The 23,726-nt window shown below is 42.6% G+C and overlaps 1 protein-coding gene across 1 annotated transcript in view; it reads right to left on the minus strand.

Moving 5' to 3' along the window:
- Window positions 1-23,726, minus strand: part of LOC311088041 (E3 SUMO-protein ligase RanBP2-like) — a 210,478-nt gene that overhangs the window by 80,978 nt on the left and 105,774 nt on the right. Inside the window, exons 14-17 of the mRNA XM_084121678.1 lie at window positions 17,684-17,815; window positions 14,511-14,705; window positions 14,342-14,425; window positions 249-387 (exon numbers count right to left, since the gene is read on the minus strand). Coding sequence (XP_083977804.1) covers window positions 249-387; window positions 14,342-14,425; window positions 14,511-14,705; window positions 17,684-17,815 — 550 coding nt within the window. The remainder of the gene's footprint in view (window positions 1-248; window positions 388-14,341; window positions 14,426-14,510; window positions 14,706-17,683; window positions 17,816-23,726) is intronic.

Genomic DNA, 23,726 nt, shown 5'->3' on the forward strand with positions numbered 1-23,726 from the left:
AGGTTTCCATGTGATTGTGATTTGCATTGTGCAAAACATCGCAAAAAAAAAAAAAAAAAAAGTAGTTTTCACTCAAATTCTTGTCCTCCCCACTCAAATCTGATTTGCCAGCAAGAAACATTTTTTGGGTTGAATAAGCACATTGAAAAAACTGCACAAACCTCATTGGCTCGCATTGAAAGAACCACTGGTATACACAAATTTAAAAGACAGCAGATTTGGGGAATGAAGCAACTCATTGAACTGACCAGTAAGAGGAGCACCATGGAATGCCTGCGCTCCAGGAAATCCATCCTGAAGTCCTTCTGCAGGATAACTATCTCTGTACGTCCTATATGAGGATGCTGTCGCTTCAGGGGAATTAAGGCGCAGGCCATGAACCTCATTCTGTGTGAGACGGAAAACAAAACATGATATTACAATCCCTAAAATCTGAAACTTGTCTGTTCCACTTTCACAAAGAGCTGCTGACCAGTTTTACATGGTTGAATTTAAAACCACTAGAAACATTTACTGCTTTGTCAAAAACTTATTTTTGAAGGTTATTCTGGGTGGAGGTTTTAAATCTCTGTTGGGGGTACGCTTCGGGCTTTTGGTTTAAATGTACCAACTGTCCTTGAGTTCAGCATTTAAATGCCGCCTCGAGTCCGGTACACCTTTGAAGATTAGGTAGGTTTAGTTAGTTTTGCTTATAGTTAAAAACTGAAGTCTCTCATTTTCATTGAAGGTGACACTTTGTTTGCTGTTTTCCGTGTCTGTGCTGTTTGTCATGCCTGCTAAGAGCTTGAAGATGATGTGGGGAATGACTGGTGGTAAGTCTTCATCAATCTTGTAACTAGGCGTTGTTTGCAACACGAGCGTGTTATGCTGCAACGGTCCCTGGCTGTTACGAACTGCTCCGAGACACGAAGGTAGAGGATCCAAATGCAGCTTTTATTAAAGGGGTTATCCAGAATCATAATCCAACAAGCAGAGGGTCAATCACAGGAAGAACAGAACAAAACAGAACAAAACAGAACAAAACAAAACAAAACAAAACAGGCAGGGGTCAGAGGCGCAAGAGTAATCCACGGGACAGGCAAGAAATCCAATAAACCAAGAGACAAGAAAACCAGGGAAAATGCGTGAATGTGATAATGAGCGCTGATGAGTCCAGGCAGAGAATGATGGGAGATGTGGTCTGTGAGTGAACAAGATAGTCTGGTGTGGAGTGCCCTCTGGTGGCTTTCAAGGGCACTCCAGCTGGTGACCGTTACATAGCCCCCCCTCAAAGGAGCGGCTTCCAGACGCTCAAAAAAAAAAATTGTCCAGGAGTGAGGTGGAGTGGAGGCGGACCTGGGGGTGGGATGGAGGACCAGGTCCATGAAGCGGAAGAGGACCTGGAGACTGCAGCAAGACGGGAGGCCAAGGCGGAGCAGGCAGTGCAGGCGACCAGGGTGGAGCAGGCAGTGCAGGAGACCAGGGCGGAGCCCTGGAGCAGGCAGTGCAGGCGACCAGGGCGGTGCAGACAGTGCAGGCGACCAGGGCGGAGCAGGCTGTGCAGACGGCCAGGGAGGAAACGACCCTTCAGGTGGCCAGGGAGAAAACGACCCTTCAGGTGGCCAGGGCGGCGCAGGCTGTGCAGACGGCCAGGGAGGAAACGACCCTTCAGGTGGCCAGGAAGAAAACGACCCTTCAGGTGGCCAGGGCGGAGCAGGCTGTGCAGACGGCCAGGGAGGAGACGACCCTTCAGGCGGCCATGGCACAGGAACAGGCTCAGGCGGCCATGGCTCAGGAACAGGAGTGGACACCGGCTCAGGAACAGGAACAGGCTCAGGAACAGACACCGGCTCAGGAACAGACACCGGCTCAGGGACAGTGACAGACACCAGCTCAGGAACAGGAACAGACACCGGCTCAGGGACAGGAACAGACACAGCGGCAGCGGCCATCTCTGCTGAGGGCTCAGGTTCAGGCGTGTCGGCAGCCATCTCTGCTGAGGGCTCAGGTTCAGGCGTGGCAGCGGCCATCTCTGCTGAGGGCTCAGGTTCAGGCATGGCAGCAGCCATCTTGTCCAGAGACACTGGCTCGGCGGCGGCCATCTTGTCCGAAGACACTGGCTCGGCGGAGACCATCTTGTCCTGAGACACTGGCTCGGCGGCGGCCATCTTGTCCGGAGACACTGGCTCGGCGGGCGTGAAGTGAACAGTCTCTGGATTGGCAGACGTTACGTGAACAGTCTCTGGCTCGGCAGAAGTGACGTGAACAGTCTCTGGCTCGGCAGACGTTACGTGAACAGTCTCTGGCTCGGCAGGACTGACGTGAAGCTCTGGCTCGGCAGACGTGACGTTGTGAAGCTCTGGCTCGGCAGGACTGACGTGAAGCGCAGGCTCGGCAGGGCTGACGTGGAGAAGCTCAAGCTCAGCAGGGCTGACGAGGAGAAGCTCAGGCTCGGCAGGGCTGACGAGGAGAAGCTCAGGCTCGGCAGGGCTGTCGTGGAGCGCAGGCTAAGGGGATAATGTGGGTTCACGGAGCTCCTCCTCTACCATGCCCACAGTAAACGATGAGCCACTCAACAAAAGGGCCAGGTCCATATAGTGCTCTAAATCCCGTGAGGATCATGCAAGGGCATGAATGAACTGAGCGGTTCAGCTAGTCCTCCCCGAAAAAAGATCATAAGGCATTGTTAATCCATACAGGTCAAGCGAGCCAGCTCCAAAAAGTCCATGACATATTCCTCTATGGGCCGGTCTCCCTGACGGAGACGCATAATCTGTGCTCCTGGATTCATGGTTGGTCGTCGCTGCTGGATCTTGGTTTGGCGAAGTTTTCTGTTACGAACTGCTCCGAGACACGAGGGTAGAGGATCCAAATGCAGCTTTTATTAAAGGGGTTATCCATAATCATAATCCAACAAGCAGAGGGTCAAGCACAGGAAGACAGTCCAAACAAACAAACAAAACAAAACAAAACAAAACAAAACAAAACAAAACAAAACAAAACAAAACAAAACAGGCAGGGGTCAGAGGCACAAGAGTAATCCACGGGACAGGCAAGAAATCCAATAAACCAAGAGACAAGAAAACCAGGGAAAACGCTCAGAAATGCAGTGCAACAACATACAAAACTATGCCCTGAGTGATGGGGTGAACCAGGTTATATGGGGTGAACTAAACAAGATAATGAGTTACAGGTAAATGTGATAATGAGTGCTGATGAGTCCAGGAAGAGAATGATGGGAGATGTAGTCTGTGAGTGAACAACATAGTCTGGTGTGGAGTGCCCTCTGGTGGCTTTCAAGGGCACTCCAGCTGGTGACCGTTACACTGGCGAAGTGGCTTATGGGATTTGTTGTCTCAACATTGTAGTTTAGAGTGGCGTTCTCAAGCTTGTGTTTACTGTTGCTTTGTTTCATGTTAGCCTAGCTCCTGTTTTAGCAAGAATGTCTTGAGTCGAAGATTCCTTTGTGTTTCCTTCAGAAATATTACTGGAAAGATGCACGAAGGTAGAGTTGTTGCAGATTGACGAGCGTTTTGGCATGGAGTTAACGAGTAACAATAATAAGCTTAAAGAATCTCTGATGAACACTCTGAAAAGCGCACTTTTCGAGTGGGGTTTTTTAGAGGTAAGGGGCCCTATCTTGTACCCAGCGCAATAGACTTTGTACACCGACGCATGTATCATTCCTATTTCTCACCCGACACCCAGCGGACTTTTCCCTCCACAGACGCACTTTGGTAAATTAGGGAATGAACTTGCGCTCCCGAGGGTGGTTCAGCGAAAAGAGGAGGCGTGTTCCGGCGCAAACGTTCCCTGGTACTATTTTGTAGTTTCAGAAAACAAATCCGCCACATACCAGAAAAAACCTCGTCTAAAGTCAGTGGCGCGTTATTCAGATGCTATTTTAATTGCGCATGCTTGGCCATAATGTAGCGTGTGCACAACGCACATACACTTTGCTTCTCTCATCTACACAGACGCAGCAGTTCTCATTTTTGCAAATCATACATTATTACAAGGAAAAATATTCCATATGAGGGAAATCATTGTGGTGTCCATGAAGATGAGAAAAAATAGGCATAAATCTAGCTTACACATTTACCCAAATTATCATACGCCTGTTTAACCGAAGCTAATCTGGGTGTGTTTCTCCATCCCCAATGTCACTTCTCTGTGTTTTACGGCCCTGACGAGAACGTCGGTCTCCTCGGCTGTGAACCGCTCCTGGCAAATCCGCCGTTATAATACTAATCCGCCATGGAACAAGCGCGCCTGCTCTTAAAGGGAATGTGAGATGTTGCTCTGATTGGTTTATTTCACGTTACGCCCAAACCACACCTATGAATAATGAAGCGACTTCAGATCAACACATTTTAGATTTGCGTCGGGCGCAAGAGTCATTTATCCCGCCGGTATAATAGCAACAGCGCCCAAGACCCGCCCACAAAGTTTCTTGCGCTTCGCGTTTGATACTTGCGTTTCAGATCGTTAAAATAGGGCCCAAGAGCTGAAGTTACTAACCCTGATGAGTCTTTAACATCTCCTTTTTATGATACAGACAGAAATGTAAAGTTTAGTGAGATGTCTTTACAAGAAAAGCAGTTATGTGTTGCGTTCGGCTTTGTGCCGAACGTGATGCTTGTGTTTTGAAAGAGAAAGAGTTAGAGAGAGATGTTGAGGTAAAGAAATTACAACAGCAGTTTGAGATGCGAAAATTGGAGTTGCAGTTTGAAAGAGAAAGGGATGAAAGACATTTTCAGTTGAGGAAACTTGGGTTGGAGATGAATGCAAAAACAGTTGAAACTCCACCTTCCATGTCATCTAATGAATCGGTCTCTGCTGCACCTGTTTTTGATGTTTTTAAAAACATTAGGATGGTACCGCCGTTTTCTGAGAGAGAGGTAGAGAAATATTTTTCTCATTTTGAACGTGTCGCAGAGTCATTAAAATGGCCCAGAGAATTTTGGACATTATTGTTGCAATGTGTTTAACAGGGAGAGCACAGAAAGTGTACTCTGCGCTAACTGTTGAGCAAAGCCGTGATTATTAAACTATTAAATCTGCACTACTACAAGCATATGAATTAGCACCTGAGGCATATTGTTTTTTTTTAATCTGAGAAGTGCACTTATCTTGAATTTGCCAGAGAAAAAGAAACCACATTTGATCGTTGGTGTACAGATGTGGCCTTTAAAAACGCGCGTTTTCTCCCGCGGCATTCGGCAATTCGTCTCACAGAATTCTGCAAGTGCTTTTGGGGGGGGGGCGTACTTAAAAATTCCCTCAATGTGTTTCGCTTCACAGAATATCCACCAGGTGGTGCATAAAAAAACAACTTTACATTAGATTTTTTATTTTACTTCACATTATGTCATGATTGTGAGAAAACATCCACAATAAAATATAAATTATAAATAGTAATAGACACAAATATTTACAGTACTGTATTATACAGACATTTGAAAATATTTGTATATGTTTTGTCATTGCTGTGGTTTCCAGGAGATGAGTGCATGCAGAATATTTAACATTGCTTTTATTAAAACAGCAAAGTGACGTTCTTGCCAGCGCATAACTTTTTTGTACAACTATTAAGATGATTGTGCATGCAATGCGCATTTAAGTGCAACAGAGAATTTAGTGTGAGCATAATACACGTGACTCTGCCTGTAAAAACCCAGCAGTATTTTTATTTTATTTTATATACAAAATCATCCTAACATAATAAAAGGCTTAAATAATGCGACTTACCCAGATTCTTAATTCGTGCAGATATTTCTTGTGTGATTGTTCTTGGGCAGATATTTCTTGTGAGGTAATGTTGCAGCACATCGCGTTGCATTTATATTTTGGGCGCATCTGATTTGCCATTACATTATTAATAAATATTTTAATTGAACTGTCTTAATGCATTAAGCATAAAGATTTTTCCACGTTAGTCTCAGAATGTCCGGGGTTGGCATGAGGTCTTGCCGACAGTTTGTAAATCTTTTAAATATTCATATTCACAAAATCCATATAAAGGGTGATCAACAGTTATGACTAATGAAATAAAAATAAAAATGACCAGATAAGAGGTATCTGATTGACAGTTTGACAGATGTTGTTTTAAAAATTAATCACAACATTATGGGGAAGTGGTATTAAATATTTGGTAAAACATACATACAATTATTTTAATTACGCATTTTGTTCAGTTTTGCTTTTACAAAATGTTCCCTGTTTTTTATATAATTAATTTAACCTGAGATGTGCGTTATACCGCCTTTTGATAATTCTTTGTGCTGTGGAATTTTGACACAGTTTCATTGTTTGTTCATAATAATTTGATTCATAATTATGTCATTTTTTTCTAAAAGTAGCAATATTTTAAAGAGATAAAAAGACAGAGAAATGACAGAGAAATTACGTTAGTCTGGTCACATATATGGCCAGATCAATTAATCTATTGCAGAAATACAAGACAAAGTGCATGAGAAAATTAGAAGTGTGCAAAAGAGCACAGTTCAGATATTGTTAACTGTAATTGAAGCGGGTTTTATACACGTTTCTGCTTTTTTTAAATTGACAATTTAAAATTTTATTCGCCAACACGTCAACACGTTTTGTGATTGATTTACGGATTTATTACAGAAACTTGTCAGAAGCAAAGATATTGTACTAGCATAGGCGTCGATTTCGGTGGGGACGGAGGGTACGCATACCCACCAGATTTCGTCATGAGTCATTTTGTACCCACCACTTTTAACTTCCGTTGACTGTGTTGGATTACATTTTTATTAAATGTTTAATTTAGTTTTTCCACTGCAATAGTATCTAAACTGATAAAATTTAGTAGACTGATTTCAGGTGATTATTGAGTCTCCAGCAAGAGTCTCCATTCCTGCCAGACCTGTTTTCTCTATTGTGTTTTAAATGAGTCAGATCACTTGATTCTCACCTTTCGGAGCCCAGACGTTGAATAGTTAGGTTGAATGACTTTCACTGAGAATCTCACCTTTTGTTCTGCAAATGAATTTCGGACCCAAATGGCTCTTGGAGCCTTATGCTGATTGAATTAGGATTGGCCAGACCCTCACAGTCTAGGGTGTTACCTTAACCTGTATAATCATTTACATGCTTTGTTTGAATTTGTCTCCACCTCCAAAAGTCCCTCCCCCTTGGAAGGTATATAACTGTAAATGTATAATGTTTGAGTTAGATCATGTTGGAAGTTTCTACAGCCGCGTACGGCAGAGTTCTCAATAAAGAATAACTTCTGTTGAATGCGATCCCGACTGTCTCACTGGTCTCTGCTTCGAACAAAGAAAACTTTACAACAACTGTTTTCAGTGGTTATGAGGAGCAATATGAGAGAGACATTTGGTAATCATTATCTGACCCAACAAAAAAACATTATAATATTCATTTTATTTTATTTTTCGTGTTCGCATTTATGAGGGAAAAAACAACGTGTCAGTTCTCTGTTACGGACGTGAGCGCTCTGAAAGCGGCACTAAAAGACTGCTTTAAAACTTTCACAGAGACCTCAAACAGAACAGCTGCCTTTCTTTAAATTGAATTTCGTTTTGTATTAATTATATCTTAATTTTAATCAATGTTTCATGAACCAATTGCCTGGATTTAATAAATAAGAAGTAAATATAGCAGACAATCACGACATTGGAGGCGCCAGCGAGTGAACTGGAGTTCGTCTCAAAAATGAACCGAAACTCAGCGTATAATGCACATTCACATTCACAGCGTATTTAGACACATTTAGACGCATTCATAATCATTGGTTTTACTGGTTCTTTGTGGCAAGCTTTATGCGTACATCATGTGAGAACCATAGTACTGCTCAATTTGTGAAAACGCAGAAGGATATCTCTGAGATGGAGAATGTTAAGAGTCATTGTAACGGTCACCAGCTGGAGTGCCCTTGAGAGCCACCAGAGGGCACTCCACATCAGACACTCACGTTCACTCTCAGACTACATTTCCCATAACTCACTGCCCGGACTCATCATCACTTATCACATTCACCTGTACCTCATACACTGATTGCATTCACCTGTGTCTCATCATCCTGTTAGTCTCAGTCTATTTATACCATGTTCATTCATTCACTCACCGCGAAGTCTTGTTGTACTGTTAGTCTGCATTTCTGAGCGTTTTTCCTGTGTTTGTATTCTGTTTTTGACCCTGGACTGTTTACCGTTTCTGACTCTGTTCTGCCTGCCCCTATCTGGATTGTTTATTGGACTCTGTTTATTGCTGCCTGCCCTGACCACTGCCTGTTTACTGGATTACGAGTTTGGATTACCCTTATTTAATAAAGCTGCATTTGGATCGATCTTCTTGTCTCGGAGCATTCATAACAGTCATAATGATTATGCACCATTTCTTACAGAAGGGACCGTGTCTTTGCCTGGCTCTGAGAAGACTGTTCCTGTTAGTGTCCTCTGAGATAAGGGGGCCTTGCAGTCCTTTTTTTTTGGAAGGACTTCTGCCTTTGTCTGATAGTACTGCTACTGGAACTCATGTATTAGTTAGAGGGTTTGAGATGGGGTTTATGGAAGTTTCTCTACACCGCATTCATCTTAACTCAAAGCTTGTGTCAGGTGATGTTGTTGTGGGAGTTCGTTCGGTGCTATCTATCCCTGGTGTCACTTTCATACTTGGAAATGATTTAGCTGGGGGAAATGTGTCAGAAAAGTCAGATGGTGGGGTTCCGCCTTTAGTAGTACCTGTCATAGGAAAAATGTATGACTCCCCTGACTGTCCTAACTTATTCCCTGCATGTGCGATAACTCGAGCCAAGGCCAAGAAAATTATATCAGACGAAAGGGAAAATATTGTTAGTGATACTTTTATTTTTTCTGTGAATTCCTCTCAGCCAGAAAGTATTACTGTGTGCACTGGTACTGGAGATGAGATCCCTGTGTCTGGATTACAGCCTGTCATTGACAATGTGGAAAAGTCTGATTCCATCCCTGAAAGTCCTTTTGACTGTGATGACCATGTTAATGCTTGTTCTTTATCTCCACTTTATAGTGTAACTCGAGATGAACTAATCAAAGAACAGCAGTCGGATTGCACCCTCCAAGATGTTTTCTTTGGTGAATGAATGAAGGAGGTGACCAGAACTAATTTCCTGTCTACTTTCTTAGAAACGGATTGCTCTGTAGGAAACAACCTATGCGTTCCGACATTTTACCAGATCCTAGGATGCAAATTGTGGTTCCTGTTACTTTTCGTCAAGCCATCCTGCAGCTATCTCATGAGGGCGTCGCTGGTCATATGGGTGTATGAAAGACCTATGGATTTGAGAAAAATCTATTGGCCTAGGGTCAAACATGATGTGATTAACTAAATACGATCCTGTCATACATGTCAAATGACCGGGAAGCCAAACCAGAAAATTCTGTTGGCTCCTTTACAGCCTATTGCTGCTGTCACAACTCCTTTTGAGCATTTGATTATTGATTGCGTTGGTCCTTTATTTATTTATTTATTTATACAGGTAAGTTGATTTACAGCGACGACCTGTGTAGGTCACAAAAAATACAGCCAGGAATACAATGTACAGTAAACAAGCAAAATAAGTTAAAAGCAATTAAAAAGAAAAGCCAAAACAATCACAAAAAACAAACACAGTCAGTAATAAAATGATCCTCAAGCAAACGTCTAAAATGTTTAAAATGTCTAAAATGTCTCACCAGTTCATCCAGTTTAAAATTACATTAAAATTCATTCCAAATGTGAGGGGCAAAAGAACTAAAAGCCGATCTACCCAATTCAGAGGAGATCTTAGGGATCTGTAGTAATAGCCGTCCCTGAGCTCTGGTCTGGTAGCCAGACCATCTAACAGTTAAAAGGTGGTAGTTTGTGCAAAAGAGCTTTGTACACATAAAGTGCAAAATGCATTTCTTCAAAACCCACTCTAACTCTTAGTTTCTTTACCAGCTCATCAACAGGCATTTTAAAGGAGAGCCTGTCATCAATCCAGATCCCCAAATATTTATAAACATGAACACGGTCAATGGAGGCACCATCCAATGTGCAAATACATAAATCATCATTTATGTGTGATTCTGTCTGTTATTTGAAAAAAGCATATACTTTGTTTTGCCTACAATAACTACCAGTATCAATTCAACAAAGACCTTCTGTATAGCTGTAAAGGCAGATTGGTGCTCAAAAAGGGCCTGGTCAGCTGTAGGGGCAATAGCATAAATAACCGTGTCATCAGCATAGAGGTGAAGTTGAAAGTTGTTTATAGCAGAACTAATATTGATGATATAAAGAGAAAAAAGAACCGGACCTAAGAGACAAGGATTAAGATCATCTGCCCCAGTAGCAGTTTTTATATCAATAGTTAAAAGAGCTTTAAAAACTTCCTCATAGGTAACCCACTGAAATGAGAAAGATGGGTTCACAACTTCATCTGACAAAATATTGGAAGAGAAAGCCGTTTCTCTTAACGTGGTACTAGCTTCAAAATCAGTCCTTTCTGGGAGCACCACATCATTACAATTTCCACCCTCAAACAAATTACCAGCTGTAACAAAATGTTGATTGAACAAATCATACTTCATACTTCAATTTTGTCATTTACAGGTTTAGAATGAAATGTAATTGTATTAGGCAGAGAGGAGTGGCCACTTTGTTTTAGGTATTTTATAGCTTTCCAGAATTTAGTCGGATCACCTTGACTGCTAGAAATGTATTTAAATAACTTGATTTTGCCTTTTTGTTTTTTTACAGAGATGGTGCACTTGTTTCTGAGTTGTTTAAATATCAGCCAGTCACCAGCCAGTCCAGTGTGCCTGGCTTTAGACCAGGCTTTATTTCTGTAGTTCTGTAGTGAACCATGGGTTTATCCTGTCTTTAGTTCTATATGTCCTCATAGGAGCATATTTGTCCGACACTGAATTAAAAATACTTTTAAATGTTTCAAAAGCCAGTTCCACATCTGAAATATTAAAACCACTTGGTAAATCAGAATAATAAAGATCATGGAGAAACCCTTCATTATCTAGATTTTTTAAATTCCTTTTTTTAATTAATTTAATTTAATTTAATTTAATTTAATTTAGTGTTTCTAACACAGACTATGGTGGAGTGATCACTAAGGTCCATAGCAAAGACACCACTGTGAGGGTATTTATGAGGATTATTCGTAAGGATTATATCTATCAGAGTTGATCTTAAAGGGTCTTTTAAATTAACTCGAGTAGGTTCCATGATCAATTGTGTCAAGTTCCTGTCAACACAAGCTGTTCTAAAATAAGCAGAAGAAGGGGATAACCAATTTAAATTAAGATCACCAAGTATCACAATCTCATTATTTAAAAAGGGGGTAAGTGATTCAAAAATAAAAGTGACTGCTTCCTCTGTAGCAGATGGAGGGCGATAAACTCCAACAACAGAGACAAACACATTACGAAAAATGTCTACATTAATAACAAGAAGCTCATATTGTTTAGGAACAGAAATACTAAAAGATTGTGTGGCCTTAACATCCTTATGTACAAACATACAGACGCCTCCACCCTTTTTTGCTCTATCACATCTAAAAACATTATAATCATTAATTACAATAACATCATCACCATCAGAGGATTTAAGCCAAGTTTCAGAGCACACTAAAATGTCAGGTTTGGAATCTTTAACCCACAAGTCTAGCATGTCAAGTTTAGAGATGATGCTTCGAACGTTAATGTGCATTAACACAAGCCCTTGCCTTGTTTTAAAATCTGAAGGGCAATATGATGTTTGCAAAGGAGCTAGCCTAGGCAGATTACAAGTGCTTACATTGATAACTAGGTTAATAGGTATGAGGTTATGATGCCTAACATAACTAGAAAACCCAAATGTATCTGTAGGTCTATGAAAAAAGCGCTTTGAAATTATGGTAGGGATTACTTGCCCAGGATTAGGAGTGTTAGCAATTGTAGTACCACATCTAACCATTAATGTGTTAATTAATGAGCAGCTAATATTGTCAATATCCACCTTTGATTGAGAGGTCCTAGCAATGTCCCTTCATCCGATAGTGTTCAGAAGGAAGTCAATATGAGAAGATAGTAGGTGTGCCCCTTTTTCATTTGGATGACATCTATCACGACTAAAAAGTTCATATTTTCCCCAGAAAGAATCAAAATTATCCACAAAGGGAAATCCATTATCTTGACAGTGGTTTTGTAACCATACATGGAGAGACCACAAACGGCTGAATTTCTCACCTTCTCTACGAAGAGAAGGAATAGGACCGGAAACAACATGTAGCATCCCTGCTTCCTGGATAAGGCCAAGTAGATTTATAAAATCTTTCTTTAGACTTTGTGAGTTTCTGTCCATGACGTCATTAGAGCCGATATGAATAACCACGATCTAAGGCTGGACATGTTTATTTACTTACTGTAATGTGTCAGTCCACACGGTATTCTGCAGCCTACCCCTTGAGATCCATTACTACTAAATCGATTTTAAAGGCTTTAACAAGTTTTGTCTATTTTTGGCATTCAGAAAATTATTCAGTCTGATGGAGGCTCAAACTTATGTCTCAACACTTTTCTTAAGTCATGCGACAACTTAAAGTCACACATAACACCTCAAGTGCTTATCATCCTCAGAGTCAGGGGGTGCTAGAAAGATTCCATCAGTCTCTGAAGTCACTTTTGAGATCTTATTGGGTTGAACTTGACTGTGACTGGGAAGAGGGACTTCCTTGGTTGTTATTAGCTATCTGTGAAGTTGTACAAGAGAGCACAGGTTTCAGTCCTAATGAGTTAGTGTTTGGACACACTGTCAGAGGCCCTATTGCTGTCTTGGCAGATGAATGGAAGATGTCTGATCCGCCAGAAAATGTTTTAGATTATGTAAGTAGTTTTCGTAACAGAATATATGAAGAGCTATTGCCCAACGAAAATTAGGTAAGTCTCAGGGGAAGATACAGAGATTGTTTGACCGTAAGTTTAAATTCAGAGAATTTCAAGTAGGTGACCAAGTAGGTGACTCCTGTGACTTCTCTGTTGGTCAGAGCACTTCTAAGTATCTGAGAAGATGGTGGAAAATACGGGTCCAATAGCTACGGATGAAATGAACAGTCCTTCTCGAAGAGTAGTGGAAGGGCGACTCCACAATTCTGAAGTTATTGCTAATTTATCTCATTTGTCTGAATCAGAGAAGACAGATATAATTAAGTTGGTAAGTTCATTCCCCTCTCTCTTTTCTGATGTCCCTACCCGAACTCATGTCATTGAGCATGACATTGACGTAGGTATGGCTCAACCTGTAAAACAACATGCATATCGAGTAAACCCTGTAAAAAGTGAGTTGCTTCAGAACGAGGTGGATTACTTACTTGCTCATAATTTAGCAGAACCCAGTTTTAGCTCTTGGAGCTCTCCTTGTATTCTTGTAAGTAAACCCGATAATTCTTATCGTTTTTGCACTGGCTACAGGAAGCTTAATACGCTGACAAAACCTGATTGTTACCCCTTACCTAGAATTGATGATTGCGTGGATCGTGTTGGCTCTGCACAGTTTGTCAGCAAATTAAACTTTTTAAGGCTATTAGCAAGTTCCCTTGACATCTCGTGCTAAGGAACTGTCTGCTTTTGTTACACCTGATAGGTTCCTGAAGTACAACGTTATGCCTTTTGGGGTCAGAAATGCTCCAGCAACGATTCAGGGATTGGTAAATCGAGTACTGTCTGGGTTGTCAGGATGCGAGGCTTACTTAGACGATGTTGTTTTGTTTAGTTCTTCCTGGTCCGAACATCTTATTTAATGATCTTATCATCATTAAAGAACTTTTTGTACGTCTGGCCAAAGCCAATTTAACAATTAACCTTGCCAAGTGCGAGTTTGGAAAAGCCACCGTGACATATTTGGGTAAGTTGGTTGGTCGGGGTTGTGTAAAACCAATCGACGTTAAGGTTGATGCTATTGGTAGTTTCCCTACACCTAGTACCCGTCGTGAACTGGGAATGGTAGGTTACTATCGAGGGTTTTATCAGAATTTTGCCAGTGTAGTTACTCCTTTGACTGATTTATTGAGTACAAAGAAACCATTCAAGTGGTCAGAACAATGCCAGTGTGCTTTTAATAATGATAATGCTAAATGCCCTATTAGCCAATGCTCCTGTATTCGTTACACCTGATTTTAAGAAACCGTTTCTCCTTGCAGTTGAATCCAGTGCTTATGGTTCTGGCACGGTTCTTTTACAGGAAGATGCTGATGGAATGACAAAACCATTAATAAAACATCAAAATAAATTTCACAGTATTGAAGGTTAATTCCCATTTGTCTGTGGCAAAGCAAAAGCAAACACTAACAGATTCTGCTACAAGCGGTGGATGTGCGACTGACCTTCAAGGACTCGACCTGCTGGCACAGCATCTGCAAGAGGGACTTCTGGTCCACGGCCGAGGGAGCAGGCATTTTAGGTGAGAACTGGAGAAGGAAACAACAGTCAGGACCGTAACACCATGTAAACAGCAAGCAAAGCTTCTGCAGAAGCACCAGTGCCATGACATACCATGGATCTTTTAGAAGGAGACGTGGCACTTTTGGATGGAGACGGAGTGGAGAACTTCACATGTGGCTCAGTGGGCTGACCGGGGCTGGACGTCAGCGGATAGTCCACCTGATCTTCATCCCGCTCGCCATCTTCTGAAAGCTGCTGGTTGACCTCGTTCAGCAAATCCATCACATCCTCCATAGATATAGGCAACTTAAAACACAAAGAGACCGAATTAAAGGACTAGTTCATTCAAAACTCAAGCTTTCCAGCAATCCTGAAGACCTTGATTAACTTCTTCAGGTGTGTTTGCTTAATGCTAGAGTTGAACTCTGCAGGACAGTGGTCATCCAGCATCAGATTTGAGGAACCATGGAGTAAAGTGAGCAACACGAACATCAGAAGTGTTTAACCCCCTGGGGTCGGCTCGTTTTTTTCCTTATGAGTGCAAAAAAATAAAAATAAAAATATATAAATTTTTATCTTATATGCTTGTGTTATACATCAATCGATCCTGTTTAGTGTGTATTTTTTTGTGTATGCTCATAATAAAAACAAAGTGTTGTGCTTTTCGCCAAATAAAGAAAAATAAACATGATGCGAGTTCTGCCTACTCTCCGTCAGTGAAGTCCATTCTGAAACGCGTCCGAAAATGAACTGTAACTCAGCGAATACTCAGTCAAACAGGCATACAGTCACACAGGCATGAAGCTTGAATTCTCTTCTTTTAAATGAAGTAATTTTTATAAAAAAACAAATATTCACAGTTTATATAATATGTATGTAAAGAGAGAGATGTCAGTCGTTCTCATCTCAGCTAATTAAGTTGTAATGTGACTCCGCCTACGGAGACCGCGCTATACAAACGCAAATGTGAGGCGATGCATACAAACGCCCACATCCGCTGGATAAGGCCGGTGAAACACTGGATGCGTGGCGTAAGCGTCTCAGCTGCATGGCGTGTCCGTTTTTATTTCGGCTCCCATGTTAACAGTTTAGAGTTTGCACACTGCCTGTGTGAGACGCGCGTCTCAGGCGCGGCACGAGCCGCGTGGAAAACGCGTGCATGCTAGAAATAGAACCGACGCCTATTTTTCACGCCACACGCAAGCGTCTTGGAAGCGTTTCCATGCAAAATTGAATAGGAAAATCTGTTTATATGTCATTTTGACACGAATACATATTAATAAATGTCCTTTTGATGTTTAAAAGTGTCTAGGTTTTGACATAAATGCAAATATAAATGTAATTTTACAAAATATTATCGATTTTCAAATACTGCTGTATTGAATGAACAGCTTTTAGCAAACTCTATTGCTATACTGAGATGAGGAATATATACTGTACGTGTTTTGTCAAAAATAAAGTCATCAACTAACTAATGAATCCTTTACTTTGAAATACGTATGATAAAATGTATACTTTGAAATGTATAGTTTTGAAAGACGTTGACTAGTTTTGAATAGATTATAAAGTATTTATGTGTATGCATATATATGTGTGTGTGTGTATGTGTTTATGTATGTATATATATATATATATATATATATTAGGCATGTGCCGGTATCAAATTTTCATGCTGCGATTAATTGATTGAGCTTTTATCACGGTATACGGTATTATCACGATATTTTAATTGCTATAATTATTAAAGGTTAAAAATTAACAAATTAAATTAAATACAATTTAGTTTTCATTATAATAAATTATGACACAAGTAGAAATATAATACAAACGTAATATAGTGTACATATTTAGCAAAATACTCCTCTCTATAGCTATTTTTTCTAGTCAACTAACGTGTTGGTCATTACATGGCTTTCCTGAGGTAAATGTAACGTTCTGTGACATAATTGTTCACCTGCAGTTTTATTGACCTCTTTCCGTGGTTGTAAAACACTGATTGATCGATATTATGTATGAGGCATAAATACCTTTCGGTAAGTTGTACTGTATCTTTAAATAAAAAGTAACAGATGATCGGTTTACTTGAACTGAGGCGCTACAGCGATCGCTCACGTCACATTTACAAGCGCCAACACGGTATTTATTGTCTGAATTTCGTAATAAAATGGACAGAACCTGAGAGCTGAGAATTTTTTTTCATATCAAAGGAAACCTGCTCTGTCCAGTCTGTCGGTGTCAGTGTCCTCTTTGCTCCGTGATTTTTCTCTGCGTGAGAAAATGGATGTGTGGCGAAAAGTGTCTATTGCGTGAGTCTCACGCTGAATGAGTAGAGTTGACAGCCCCGCTTTTAGAAGGGGAGGATAGATCGTCGGCAGCGTTCCTCCTTTCGCCATGCTTCTTCTCCACGTGAGGATTGTTTACATTAGACTAGAGTGCGCACTGCGGCGCACCGCATGCACACAGTGCTTCTACATGTGGGGATTGTTTACATCAGAGTGCGCACGTGTTTCGCGCAGCATACGCAGTGTTTGTTTAAGCGGTTGATAGAAAATAAGCTAATGCGCGTTCTATAAATATAAATTCTGATCTATTATTTTTCACGGTATTTTGAAGTGCCCGCGATAACAATATCGTGCATATTCATCACCGCGATTTATATATGTGTGTGTGTGTATATATGAAGAGTTCAGATGCAAAAGCCTCTAAATGCCATCTGAAATTTTCTTCTAGAATGATCATTTTTATGAAGCTTGTATATTTAAGTTAGCTATAGGTGACACACCTGAATGAATGGCTCATTAAGTATGCAGGGGCATTGTCTAATCAGGTGTGAACTACTAAATATGCATGATCGTTTACGCCCCATCCGCATATTGGCTTTCCAAACTAAAAGTGTTTCCCAAAACTTAAATCAATGTATCGTTTTATGTGAATGATTAGGCAGGATGATTTTCACATCATTTTGAAGAAAAAACTCTAGGTCGACATCCATTAGTCAAAAGTCTTATTGCCACATATTTAGTATGTGTTTTGTGGCCTTATTTCAGAAACTTTAATTTTTTGTTTTTTCGATAACCATGCATAAACATTATTCTCTCAAAAATGAAAACATGTACATACATGTGGCTCACATATTATTGTAGTCCTGTTTGTGCTATATAGAGTGAATTTACACCTTTGCCATTAATATGTTTAAAAGCAACTGAAAAAAGCACAAATGTCAGGGCATGTCAGAACATCTCAAGGACCCCAATAACACCCCAGACCCCAGAGGGTTAACATACCTTGTCCATGTCCTCTGGACTGGCCTGATAAATCTTGGTCAGGTATTTCCTGAACTGCAGGAGGAAGTGGATGCTCCTGTCCTGCGTCTCCTCCATCCCGTTTCCCGCCTCCTCCGACAGCCTCTGATAGATCTGACAACACGCATTCACAAACTCATCAGGTCAGGGTCATTCACAGACCGATGTTAATCACTTCACTTCTGAAGCTGAACCAGTGTGACTGTCGTCCAGAGAAAGCACTGTTACCTTAGCAAGATGCCAGTTAGACGAGATGCTGTTGAGCTTCTCCAGCTTTGCGATGGCCTCGTTGGTGTTGCCCTCGATGTCAAGCAGTGTGGCAGAGCTTATGGCGGCCTCTTCCTCATATACTCGCACTTGAGAAGGCTGAAGACAAAGAGACCATTAGAGACAAAACCACCATATGAAACAGAAGCAGGAAGAGAGTACATACCTGTATGTCTCTACTGTGAAAGTGCATGAACATCGGCTCCAGAGGTTCAGGAATGCTGCGTTTGTTTCGGATTTTCTCAAGCAAGGGAAGCACAACTTTCCAGTAGTGCACACTGCGGCCTGCATAGTGCTTCTGGTCATGGTAAGAGTTCACCCGTTCCCCCTGTCAAACACACACACCAACGTCAGGACACACCTACTCAGTACTCTCACACTTTTGAAGTCATCAACACTACGATCAAAGTATGGGAATCAAACAGATGACAATGCTCTAATTCATCCAGCTCTGCTCATTCCCTCGACCGACGGCATGAGCTGCTTCCTGATGCTTACAGATGTACTATCTGAGAAACTAAGTGCGCTTTATTACTGAGAGAGAGCATAATAACTGGCCTAATCTAATTTACACATGCATGATGTCAGGTAAGAACAGAGTGGGTTATGAAGTGTTCAGAGTATGACAGTGAACTCACTTTCCTGTCACATCTTTACTTTAATAATGGTGACACTATTGTCTTCTGCAGAGATGCTTTTTTCGGAGTGAATATGTGCATATTTTAAAATAAAATATTTTTTGCAAATAGTTTCAATGGATTATTTTACAATAAATGATTTAGCAGTTTTGTTACTTTTTCTTTATTCCCTTTAATCCTTTTAAATTCATTATTTCCTAAAAGAAAACAACCATTATCGCCTTAAAAACACTCAGACCGGAGCATCCCATAATTCCTGGCTCAGAACGAGCATCATGAGGACGGCTGTGAGCAGACGTACCACGTCATTGAGATGCTGAGCCCAGTGGATGAGCAGCGCCGGCTGAAGGCCGTGTTTCTCTCCGGCGCGCAGCGTGCCGAGACCGCGCTGAACCAGCATCCGCAGTTTAGCCAACGTCCCCGGCCTGTCACACACACACCAGAAAACACTCAGTCAGACACAGAGCCGTGCGTCAGGCCTTCACTCACAGCAGAGCAGTCACTCACAGCGCTCTCTTGTGGATCAGGCGGTAGACGGCGTCCCACCACTCGCGCTGCTTGGCGGAGGACAGGAGCCTGATGATGTGCAGAGGCAAACACCGGGGCTGATGCGGCGAGGAGCACAAGGCCATCCATGCCGTCTCCTGTAGCTGTGTCTGACTGCTGAACACAACGCCGCACAAGAACACCTGCAAAACATCACATATACACAGCTGAGGTGCTTCATCAGGTCCGCTGAGATACTTCCACTTCCTAGTCCTTTATGACAGTATGACAGCCAAGACTTCAGTCCCAAACGTGCTGTGCTTATGGACTACAGCCTTAAGAAATGCATTTGATTTCCTAAATTTCAACAATGCGTCAATCTTCTAAAAATGCCATCAGCCAAACTGTTGAGCCAAACATGTATGTTAGGTAGAGCTTTACAGCATTATACAATCACAGGCATTAAATTACTGAAACTAAAACACAGCATTTTAGAGAGGCTACATCACCTATAACAGCATCTAAAACAATCATCAGACATGAATTAATACTAACATTTTGCTAAAAAATAAAACAATATAAGAGATTGTGCATGTGCAAATGTGGGTGAATGTTTCCCCCGTGCCTCATTGAGGATGAGGAGGGGTGGACGCACCTCCAGGTCGAGCAGGCAGATGGACTCGGGTGAGTTGGTGTCTAGTTTGGAGGAATCGAGCGTGAGGCGAGGGAAGAGCTGCTTGAGCCAGCGCTGCAGGCTGACACTCTGCTCCATCAGCGCCCACTGCAGGCCGAGCCACGCCAGGTGCTGAAGATCGCCCGCGTGCAGCAGCACCGCACCTGTGTGAACACACACACACACACACCGCTATCAGCACTAGTGCCGTAACGGATCGCAGCTCTGTACGCATCACGCCCCACGGTTCGACGCGCATATGACCCGTGGATTATTGCAAAGTTTAACCATCATAGAGCAAAAGTTTATTATTTGCGTGTGTTTGTAAATCTTGTCAATTTAAACATTCATGCGCAAGTAAACACGAAAGACAACTCAATTTGGCAATCTGTAATCTGTGCACACACCCGAGAGAGGCACATTTCAGACAGCGTGCAAACAGAATTCAGTTCTCTTTTCCATCTCCTTGCACTTAAACAGACACACATTCTCTCAAAATACCGGCCTCTGCGAGTATCCTCAAACACAGTCGGTCTTAAAGGGATGGTTCGGAGTAATTTCAACCTAGGGTCCTTTGCACCATGACTTCGAGCCAAACACCCCCCAGAAGCCTTTTTTTCCCCCTTGGTTTAACATTATTCAAGTTAAAGCTTATTTAGCGATATCAGCCAAATGGCTTAGTGCAGGCGCTAATGGATCCAAGGTTGTATCTTGTAATTTACCTCACTAATAATGCCCGGAATGGTATCAAACTTCTACAGTAGTACAAATAGCTTCTGTACTCATAAAACAAAGCATTGGAAAGTTTGTATGTACACCAGGAGTTTATTTAAATAACACTTGCCTGATGGCGGGATACAACAAAGTTTGTTTCTAGAAGAAAATTGCATCATTGTCCACCCTAATTAGGCAGATCAATAATATCGTTGAATATTAAATGTCCCGGAGGGGCATCAGGCACCGGAGACCTTACGGCCACAGCTCCGAGCGGCCACTTCGACAATGGAGGTGGAGAACATGGTCCACTCGGACTCAGTATCTCCAGCCTCCCTCGGGATCCGGTCGAAGCTCCACTGGAGGTGGGAGTTGAAGATCTCTTTGACAGGAGACTTGGCCAAACGTTCCCAGCAGACTCTTACAGTACACTTGGGTCTGCCGAGTCTGTCCAGCTTCTTCCCCCGCCATCGGATCCAACTCACTACCGGATCAGTGATCAGTTGAAAGCTCCACCCCTCTCTTCACCCAAGTGTCCAAGACATATGGCCGGAGGTCAGATGAAACGACCACAAAGTCGATCATCAACCTACAGCCTAGGGTGTCCTGGTGCCACGTGCACTGATGGACACCCTTATGCTTGAACATGGTGTTCATTACGGACAAGCTGTAACTAGCACAGAAGTCCAATAACTGAACACCACTCGGGTTCAGATCAGGGGGGCCGTTCCTCCCAATCACGCCCCTCCAGGTGTCACTGTCGTTGCCCACGTGGGCGTTGAAGTCCCCCAGTAAAACGACGGAGTCCCCAGTCAGAGCACTTTCCAGCACCCCTCCCAGAGACTACAAGAAGGCCGGGTACTCTGCACTGCCGTTCGGCCCGTAGGCACAAACGACAGTGAGAGACCTATCCCCGCCCGTAGGCGCAGGGAAATGACCCTCTCGTTCACCGGGGTAAACTCCAACACATGGCGGCTGAGCTGGGGGGCTATAAGCAAACCCACACCAGCCCGCCGCCTCTCACCACGGGCAACTCCAGAGTGGTGAAGAGTCCATCCTCTCTTAAGGAGTGTGGTTCCAGGGCCCTGGTTGTGCGTAGAGGTGATCCCGACTATCTCTAGTTGGAACCTCTCAACCTCACGCACAATCTCAGGCTCCTTCCCCGCCAGCGAGGTGACGTTCCACGTCCCTAGAGCTAGTTTCCGTGTCCAGGGACTGGGTTGTCGAGGCCCCCGCCTTGAGCCCGGCCGGACCCCGTGGTGGGAGGCCTGGCCACCAGGCGATCGCATACAAGCCCCAACCCCGGGCCTGGCTCCAGGGTGGGGCCCCCGGCTGCGCCATACCGGGCGACGTCACGGTCCTCGATTTAATATAACTCATAAAGGGTTTTTTGAACCACTCTTAGTCTGACCCGTCGCCTAGGACCTGTTTGCCTTGGAAGACCCTACCAGGGGCATATAGCCCCGGACAACATAGCTCCTAGGGTCATTCGGGTACTCAAACCCCTCCACCACGTTAAGGTGGCAGTTCAAGGAGGGGATCTCTAAATAATATAATAATATAAATAATCTCTAACTTTAATAATGTTCGACCAAGGGAAAAAAGGCTTCTGGGGAGGTGTTTGGCTCAAGGTCATGGTGCAAAGGACCCTAGGTTGAAATTACTCCGAACCATCCCTTTAAGTGAACTTTAACAGTAGCGATAGAAATTCGGATGTGTATCATTATATTGGATCCGTGCATTCGCTCTTAAAGGTTTAATTGACCCAAAAAATAAAATTCTATGATCATTTACTCACACTCATGTAGTTTGAAACCAAAAAATCTTTCGTTCATCATTAATATCTTCTGCGTAACACGTGAATGAACCTCATTGGTTCTTGCAGAAGCTCAAACGTGCTGCGTAACACGAGAATGAACCTCGTCGGTTCTTGCCGAAGCTGAAACGTGCTGCATAACACAAGAAAGAACCTCATTGGTTCTTGCCGAAGCTCAAACGTGCTGCGTAACACGAGAATGAACCTCATTGGTTCTTGCTGAAGCTCAAACGTGCTGCGTAACACGAGAATGAACCTCATTGGTTCTTGCTGAAGCTCAAACGTGATGCGTAACACAAGAATGAACCTCATTGGTTCTTGCTGAAGCTCAAACGTGCTGCGTAACACGAGAATGAACCTCATTGGTTCATCAAAGTGGTAGTTGCGTGGACTGTCAATGGAGGGACAAAAATCTCTGATTTAATTTAAAACATCTTAATTTGTGTTTAGAAGAGAAATTAAAGTCTTACAGGTTTGAAATGACATGAGGGTGAGTAAATGATGACAGAATTTTCATTTTTGGTTGAACTAAACCTTTAAAGTAACAGCAGTCAATAAATACCTGCTGCTGTCTGTGTCAATGTTTATCAAACAACAAAACACAGCTTTAACAAAAATCTACATTTATACAGTTATTTTACTAAATACTAAGTTTCAGTAAACCTTTATTTCTCCTATCTTTGGTCTATTGTATTTATTTATGGTTGCAATTGGTTTACTTGTTATTTTTTATTACTGACTGTTCACTTGCTTTAATAATGTTCTAACATTAAAGTTTTTGCTGTGCTATCAAAGTACCTAAAGTGCTCTTTACATAATAAACAGAAAGCTCTTTTGCTTATCTGAAAAATTGATAAGCTTTTTGCTTATCTAAAAAATTCTCTGATCTGTGACTCAAAAACCATAAAATGATTGCAGCACTAGACCGGACTGGATCTAGAGTGTGTGACACTTACCGCTGTCCCACTTGGCCAGATCGTCGGTGCTGGGCACGTGTGCGCGGACCATGTGCATCTCGTCATTGCAGATGAAGGAGAGCTGGTCGTGCGCCTGTGAGCCGAAGAGCTTGTCGAACAGAAGACTCTGCCCGTTCCGGTTCCCGAACGCCTCCACCACGTCCTTCAGCAGCTGCTCCACGTCCCGGCTCAGATTCAACAGCATGTGACCCGCCTGGCTCTGGCGGTCCGAAGCCAGCAGCTCCAAAGGCTCATGGGACGCATGCTCACTTTTCAAGCTCTTGACTTTGGGTCTCGGAGCCTGAGGAAAGCATGAACATTACACTGTACAGTGGCTGATCACACGAGCTGCATGAAGCAGAGGAAACACACATCATACCTGATAGGCCACTAGATAACAGAGCGCGGCTAAATCCCGCACGGCCCTCCACGGCTGCGGCCCGTCCTGCGCCGTCTTCAGCAGCTGCGTCCCGGC

The sequence above is a fragment of the Abramis brama genome (genome assembly GCF_963993115.1).
Source record: "Abramis brama genome assembly, chromosome: 8".
Taxonomy (NCBI): domain Eukaryota; kingdom Metazoa; phylum Chordata; class Actinopteri; order Cypriniformes; family Leuciscidae; genus Abramis; species Abramis brama.